This window comes from Zea mays, unplaced genomic scaffold (genome assembly GCF_902167145.1).
Source record: "Zea mays cultivar B73 unplaced genomic scaffold, Zm-B73-REFERENCE-NAM-5.0 scaffold_152, whole genome shotgun sequence".
Lineage (NCBI taxonomy): Eukaryota > Viridiplantae > Streptophyta > Magnoliopsida > Poales > Poaceae > Zea > Zea mays.
The window spans coordinates 74519-83201 of NW_023366769.1; the positions used below are offsets into that span (position 1 = coordinate 74519).

General features: G+C 44.3%; 1 protein-coding gene across 1 annotated transcript; it reads left to right on the forward strand.

Annotated features, from left to right (window-relative positions):
* The first annotated feature begins 4882 nt into the window (after nt 1-4882).
* Nucleotides 4883-5798, forward strand: LOC118473861 (cytochrome c oxidase subunit 3-like). The gene has a single exon (XM_035963636.1). It carries the CDS (start codon nt 4908-4910, stop codon nt 5748-5750), a length of 843 nt encoding a protein of 280 aa, XP_035819529.1. The 5' UTR covers nt 4883-4907; the 3' UTR covers nt 5751-5798.
* Nucleotides 5799-8683: the final 2885 nt, after the last annotated feature.

Genomic DNA, 8683 nt, shown 5'->3' on the forward strand with positions numbered 1-8683 from the left:
ACTAAACGAGCTGTTCTGGACTGGATACGAGACTGACTCCCCAGAGACCGGGGATCACTGAACCCTATTATTCCAAGCATGGGCTTTAGCGGAGAAAGGTGCTGCTCTAATGGCGAACCAAACAGCTTCAAAGCTCCGAGGGAAGAAAGATTTGACCCCCATTGAAACCTGTCTTTGAAAGGTGATACGAGCACAGAAATGTAGATAGCCCTCTAGTCCGGATGGATGGCAGTCTCTATCTAGTACGAGATTCCACTGGTTCACATCATTCACTAATCGAAAACTTACGTTCAGATTACGTTCTGCATGAATGCTTGCTCAAACCTCTAAGTGCTCGTACCTGGCCCAGACCTAACAAGTGCCACAGTTCTTAAGTATAGCGGATCTCATATCGGGCAGTCAAGCATTTCTCTAGTCTGGTTCAGAAGCCGCACCGTTGGCCAATACCTCTAGCAAAGATCGAGTGAGTTCGTTCTCACCTTTTTGATGGGAACTCCTTGCTTGAGTTCCGTCGACACCAAAAAGTATTGAATAGCGCTGACACTCCTTCCTATATTCCTCTCTGGCAAGTCCACGGCATCAATCAATACGAGTGAGAAGTGAAAACCTCGCTCACAAGCACGGGTGTCGAACTCTAGTCTAGATCAGTGCCAGTGCGGCACTACGAGTCAAGGTGCCGGATGATTGATCGAGGGAAGAAACCCCGTATTTTTGCCCTACCTCTGGAAACCCGAATCCAGTTTTCGAAAAGAAAGAAAGTTTTGCCGTGATTTTTGCTTAGGAAGTGAGTAGACGTATAATGTACCGGCATCTTCCACTGCTACGTATCCTCAACCCAGAGGGAGGTCTAATTATTCCTCCCTCTGGGATCAAATAAATGTCTTCCAACCCCCACATGGAATAGGGCTCTGAGACGCACCACAGAGCACGTAGCAGCGACTTTGAAGGTTTCGAGTCCGATACCATACCCTAAAAAGAATAAGAAGAGCCTTTCTGCTTCAATCGGCAGGGCTTCAGGAGTGGACTTGAGACGAAAACCTCGGTCAAATGCGCCATAGTTGAGATAGAATGGCATTTACCCGTGTTCAAGAAAATGGAAGTTTATTTAGAGGGTTGTCGCTTTGATCGATAGTGCTAGGCTGCTTAAGACTAAGACCGGCGTATTTCATAAGATTTCCTAAAGTTGGTTTATAGGGTCTGGGCCTAAAGAAGCATGGATGCCTGGAATTGCTATTTCCAATCTCAAGTCATATTTGCATTTGCGCTGAAGATTTGCGTAGGAAAGGTGGCCAGTCTCCTCCGACTCAAAAGCCCAAAGGAACTTATTTTCCATGCCCGGTATCGAGAACCTTCTCTGCCTTTTCCATGCCCGGTATCGAGAACCCTCTCTCCCTACGACCTTCTTTCAGGGATGCGTCTTCCTTGAATTGAATTGAACGGCACTTCGGAACTTGTGAAATACTTTCTTATCGCCAGGGCTCAGTTTATTCGAGTATTTGTGTTGGTCCGCACTCCTATCTCCTATCTACAGCTACCGCTATCAATTCCTATTCCCAGTTTGTTTCCTCTATCCCTTCCTAAAGTGGCAGAAGCATTCGAGTAAGAGATCGGCATCACACTAGTGAAAGTCAAGTAACGGAAAAGCATCTCCTAAATAAAAAGAAATCAATTAGACTAGTTTTCGAAACGATGCTCCCACAAAAGGCAAGCTTGTCCAATACGGGTTACCTTGGCCAAAGATAGGAAAATAGATGCATCTTTTCGGAAAGGAGATACGAACCTTCTCCTCTTGTACAACAAACAGGCCTCCCCAAAAGGCAGAAGCATCTCCGCTTGGTTATAGGCTGCCTTCAAGGAAATACGTGATACCCGTTCCCTTGGCTAGACTAGAGCCGCTAAAGATCCATTTGATGGGTTGCCTCTGAGGAGCTGTGCCGTCCGTTGACACCTTCCTCAAGTGTCTGAATCAAGTAATGGGTTTGTTTTTTCTCGTACCTGCATGGTTTCCTACTTATTGGCTTGAAGCCGACCCATAGCTTTGTTGTGGTGAGGATGACTCTATTCCTCTATTTCTGATTTCGATTTGATTCACGACTGATCCACAGTTCGATGTCTTTAGCCAGGGCAGATCTCCCAATCCGGAACGGAAGTCCGTATTCACTTGTGAGAATATGATCTTCCACACTGGCATCCACAGCTACTACTCGTCCTTACTACTCCTCGGAAATTGCAATTCATTCACATCTGCTACCAATACCAAGAAATACCAATACGGACTTCTTGTTCCAATCGAAACGAGCAAACCTGGGGAAGATAGCAAGATTAGCAGAACGGGAACCCCCCACGGGGAAGGGCTCTGAGACGCACCACAGAGCCCGTAGCAGCGACTTTGAAGGTTTATCGCCCATCGGCCCAGAAATCCATAGAAAGACGATTGAGATTAGTGAATGGCATCGATCTGAAGTTCATAGAATCTCTAGCGTCTCTTTGTTCGTAACAAATGAGTAACTTAACTACTAATGTGACGAATAGTGCCAGGCGTAGTGTATCACTGGAATTCGATCAGTCTGTTGGAAAGGGATCACTCTCTGATTCTGCTTCAAGTCCTGTGCGTGCCTGTTTCGAAGAATGCTATTCGCTCTAGTGGAAAAAGTAGCGATTTATGGCCATGATCCCGACCCGAACCCTCAAATGATGACGAACGGCTGACTTCACGTAGAACCCGTTATGCCAATCTGGATTCCACATCTGCTACAAGAAAATCGTCTTGAAAGATTGCAAATCAAGCATTCGTCCTTAGCGCAGTTCCTGAAAGATATCGTGCCAACAGAAAGATCTCGTTCCCGTAGATTCCGTTCGTTCCAGCAATCGTGCCGGAACTCACTGATCCATTCAAAGGATTTCTTTACCACTGCTCCCGATGGCCAAAGGACCGATATCTTCTTCTCACGCCTAGCAAAGATCGAGTTCTGTTCTCACTTCACTTAATGAGCCTATTTATCTGTTTTTATACCATAGATTAGATTCTCAGGGAGAAGTGGCGCACTTTCTCGAGCTATCTAAGCATCCAGGGAAGTGATTCCACAAGCTAGAGAGATTCTCCTCTTTTCTTTTTCAGAGTTGAGCTGGCGGATCAATGTTTGTCAAATCATTCTCTGTTGAGTTGAGTCCTCGCCGAAGGTGCCGTGCCGTATAGTACTTCCCCAGGTGCGCTATAGTACTTCTCCGGTTATAGGTGATAGGTGCATGGCTTCCGCTCATAAAGAATGAGTGAGACCGGCGCTCAATCAATCAGCCACCAGTAGAGGATAAAGGAAAAAGGGGTTCATCAATGAGAGGCGCATGAGATTCTGTATTGGCCAACTCTTTCTAACTATCACTAGGCCGGATACTCCGATTCTCTGTGGACGATTTCCTTCTCTCTCGTTCAATGCCCTTTGGTCTCGAGGATCACCATTTGGTGGGGTTGGGGTCACACCCGAAGTCGTATTGGAGAATTGAGCGGAACTACTTCCATGTGCACTCTTTTCTCGGGTCAGGAAGCCCTGTTTTTGAAGTGAAGCAGGAAGACCTCTTCGTCATCATTATTGGGGTATGGGCCCTAAATCATTGGAAAAGACGGTTTTCTTTAGGGAATTGACACGATATCGCCTCCTTCTGTACTAATCAATCAAGGGAATGGATGAGTTCACTTAAGAAGCAGGCCTGGCCAACAGAGAAGTCAGCTCAGGTTTCATCTCATCTAAGCAGCAGCCAAGCGATGATTCTGGAATCGTGCCATGCTTGACAGTTGGACTTCTCGCCATACATAGAAATGAACTGCTGATGAGCTAGCTATCCCCGATATGATCTGGTACTAGACTTCACACATGTTGCCATCGTATAATCGGAGAATCAACGCGGAAAGAAAAAAAGATGATTTTCGATACTAGGATGACTACTCCCGAGGCCTGTTTTAACTAAAGAATTTACAGGTGGCCCGGTCGGTAAACTATTCCCGAGAGAGGAGAAGCAGAAACATCAATCTGTATTTTCGTATCATATTCCAGCAGCTCCAATGCCTTAGAGCGGGATCTTATCTTCCTAGAAAGAAATGAGTGTTGCACACGGATAGCCAGCTACTCCTTATGAATGGGATGCATGCATATTTCAATTCATGAACTGAAGCTCGTAGAAATCCTTCCTATCCGCCTAGTTACCTATCCGGGCTTGTTTCGTAGAAATCCTACCTTGCTTTTGTTTTGAGAAAGACTATTTTTGAGTTTCTTCGGTGCAAAAGTAGGCAAGTCCGTTTCATATAGCTGCAAAAGTTAGCAAGTCCTTTTTCCCTAAGGAAACTCGATTTCCAATGAAAAAAGTGCGGATCACTGGGTCAAAAGTAGTGTTTTTCTAGTTTACCTCATAAATGCATGTTTTGAGAGCAATATTTTTCGGTCAAGTCCTAATCACTTAGCTGTAAAAGTAGGCTTTTTTCATCTCCCGAAACCTCCCCAAAACTCCACACCAAGCCTTTAGATACGCAAATATGAGCTTGCCTTGGCTTTATTGCCCTTATCGGATGGAAGTTACAGATGAGAAATGACGTATCTTACGTATCGAATCTCAAGTAACGGATGAGAATTGACGTATTCAAAGTGGAAAGAACGAATATCGATTCTCGTGGATGAACGGAGGAAATGGGAACTTGGTCTTTGCACTCTTCTTTCGGGGGGGTTATCCCATGACATGATAAAGACCAATCCAAAACTTCTTCGTTTCGTTGGTAGAACCAACGCCGACTCTTCTCTAAAATAATAGAGAGATCTTTTGATAGTATCACTTCTATCAATGCAATGAAAGAACTATCCCTTCCTATTTGTTTGTCCTAATGAGACAAAGAAGAGCCTCCTTCTTTACCACTTTAGGGGATGGGGGTGAAGGGGGGTTTACATACAACCGGGGCAAAGTGGTTTATGATTGAATCTCAGAGGCATTCTTATCATTTGGTAGATCCAAGTCCATGGCCTATTTCGGGTTCACTCGGAGCTTTGGCAACCACCGTAGGAGGTGTGATGTACATGCACTCATTTCAAGGGGGTGCAACACTTCTCAGTTTGGGCCTAATATTTCTCCTTTATACCATGTTCGTATGGTGGCGGGATGTTCTACGTGAATCCACGTTGGAAGGGCATCATACAAAAGCTGTACAATTAGGACCTCGATATGGTTCTATTCTCTTCATAGTCTCGGAGGTTATGTTCCTTTTTGCTTTTTTTTGGGCTTCTTCTCATTCTTCTTTGGCACCTACGGTAGAGATCGGAGGTATTTGGCCCCCAAAAGGGATTGGGGTTTTAGATCCTTGGGAAATCCCTCTTCTTAATACCCCTATTCTCCCTTCATCCGGAGCTGCCGTAACTTGGGCTCATCATGCTATACTCGCGGGGAAGGAAAAACGAGCAGTTTACGCTTTAGTAGCAACCGTTTTACTGGCTCTAGTATCCACTGGCTTTCAAGGAATGGAATATTACCAAGCACCCTCCACTATTTCGGATAGTATTTATGGTTCTACCTTTTTCTTAGCAACTGGCTTTCATGGTTTTCATGTGATTATAGGTACTCTTTTCTTGATCGTATGTGGTATTCGCCAATATCTTGGTCATCTGACCAAGAAGCATCACGTTGGCTTTGAAGCAGCTGCATGGTACTGGCATTTTGTAGACGTGGTTCGGTTATTCCCATTTGTCTCTATTTATTGGTGGGGAGGTATATGAAAGAAGGGAACGAATAAGTGGATTGAGGAATAAAAGCTCGAAGACAAAGAGAACTTTAAGAGAATGGAATCCTATTTAATATTAGCAATTCACATATAATCTTAAATAACGATCATCCTCCTCTGTGTGCAAAACGAAGCTGCCGTAGGTAGTTGTATTATTATGGAATTGTGTTTTGATTCCTAGTTTATAAACGTTGTAAGGTAACGTTTCTCGTTGGTAGTAGTTGTTGTTGGTTATAAACGTTAGTTGTTGTGAAGCATATGAGAATATGCCTGGTTTTGGGTAATATCTTAAGAGGTGCAACGTTCTCCGTGGGTGTTGGTACGAGTGTGGTTTTTCACAGGTCCGGAGACAAGAAAAGAGCCGAATTAGTGTAGGAATGGAGATTTCTACTTTCCGTAGTTGGGTTCGAACCTGAAGATGGTTTTGTGGTGTCTGCTTCGTCTCTAGATTATGCTTCGTCTCCAGAATCCCTACCCTAAAGAGTGAAATTGCGTAGCTTAAGGTAGGTGTTTCCCCAATCCGCGCAAAATAAACGTAAGGGCTGTCTATTGGTAATAGAATTGAAAGGGTAGAAGGTATCAACCCCTCGGCATTGTTGGAGAAGTTTAAGTGGGAGTAAGCATTGCCCCCTTACTTGTTCGTTGTCTATCTGTTCTACTAACCTAACCTGATGTCTACCTGTAGAAATCTATACTCGTTTGAACTACTCGATTGCTATTTTTTTGTCTTTCCTTTACTAATACTAACTACTAATAACGTGCGTGGAATAACGAGTTTTATTTTTTGGTCTGCTGATTGAAAGAGGAGTGTTAAAGCAATTCGCTTACGAAATCACAGTCCAAAGCAAAGCAACTACTTACTGGTTTAGCTCGTGTTTTCCTTTTTGAAGTAGTTTGGCAGACGCATCGATTGTTCGTGGCTGGTCACACGGCTCCGGTGCATCGGGCCACTCTCAATTGTGTGGTTCCGAAAAAACTAGGGCTCTTCTCGTATGAGCAGGCTTATCAACCACTCAGAATAGGGAGCTTCCAGCGGGAAGTCCAGCTTTGGGACGTTGCCCCTCCCTCGGATGAAAATAGATCTCGTGGAGACGGGCTTGACAAAAGTCAGTTAGCAAGCGGGTGTTCCATAAAAAAAAAATAAACTAGGATTCTCGGATGATTCAAGCTTTTTCAAGAGTGAGTAAGTCTCCCTACTCATCGGAAAATTAACACTCTGAGGCGCTTATTCCTATTCCCACTTGAAAATCTACAGCCCAGTGCTCCGCCGTAACTTTAGTTAGGTCAAGCCTGCTTTCCGCACACTCTGTCATGTCCTCACTTCAACCCCCATTCTTTAGGCACCGTAATTTCGCTGCTTCTTTCTTCTTCCAACCAGACAAAACGTATGGATCGCTTCCTGCTTCCTTTCTTTGGAGAGAATGGGCTACGGCACCTACAAGAGCATATGCTCGGGCATCCATCCAATTATGGAATATTCAGGCCAGCAGTAAACGAATGAAGACAATGTCAAATGTCAGTGGTCATCATCCCTATAAGAAATATGGGGAAGCTTTGTACGCAATCCAAGCAAGTCAAGCAGGGACACTGAATCGGTAAAGAAACCAGCCTAAAGAGTATGTATTCACACTGGTACAGAACATAGATCAGATCGTAAGGGATAGAGGGATGCAATAATAAAGAAAGATCTTGATTTTATCTTTCCTTCCTTCCTGCTTAGGAAAGTTCGAGTTGCCGGGCCTCAGAGCCAATTCCTTAAGGAAAATCTGGTTTCTTACTTTATTTGTGTGGGGACCCATATTTCAATATGTTCAATTAACCTCACACCGGACTTTGTCACTTTGAAGCTCTAAGGTATCTCGTACAAATACGCAGGAGTCAGGACTCATCTAACTACTCTTTCAACTATCCCTACTCTTACTTAAACTGTCCCCCTAAGAAGTCATCAAATGGTAACACGATGCCGGGTGTGGCAGGGATCGAAAAAAAAAGCATTAGCTCATTCGCAGAGAGAGAATGAGAGAAGGTGGATAATGGTTAGGGATGTAAGTACTAGAGTTTGGTAGGTTTGAATTGTGTGGCCAGGGGTATTGGTTACGATTCCAGTGGTCTTCAGGCGAGTTGACAAAACTACCCCTATGCGAAAAGAATGAAGCTGATGTGGTTGTTCCAATTTATGAAATTGACTTGCTCTTCTCTCGATTGAACCATTGCAACCAAGGATTGAAAAAAACTTCTATTTACTCGAGTTTCCATGTGATAGATTTTTCCTACGGAAACGTTTCCTTTTTTGTTAGAAACCCAGCTCTTTCCTTTCCCTTCCTGACCATGAAACAGGCTAGCGCCTTTTATGAACTCTTATCCAAAATCTCTCATCAATCAAAGTCTGTTCCTTCTACTGCACCTCAAGCACCTCCGGTTCAGGTCTTTTATGATTGTGACCAATTTCCTGGCCCGTTGGAAGGCCAAAGCAGCCCAAGTGATTGATCTCTCCCCAGAAAAGGAACAAGTTCGGATAATGATGAATAACATGAGTAGGCAATACCATGACTATTTCTATTTCCAAGCGATGACCACGCTCTTTGATTGAAGCAGCCACTCGTATTGAAGATGCTATCTACAATGGGATGGGACTCATGGATCACAGGTCAAAGAGGCAGATCCAAAAGGAAAGAAGATAGCCCTGGGGGGAACAAGCAAGAACAGTGAAGTGAATATCTTGTCTGACGGAAAACCAAAGACACTCAGGACTTTCACTCCGTTCGGCATAACTCTCAGCCGCGCCTTGGAAAATAAGCTTAAGAAGCATGCTGTACTTCCTCCTGCCAATATAAACATGATCGAGCCAACATTGTCGAGTTGGTAGTCTCTGACTCCCTCCTTATTACGCCAGCCGGAGAAAAGGGAGAAACCGATGGTAGAGACATG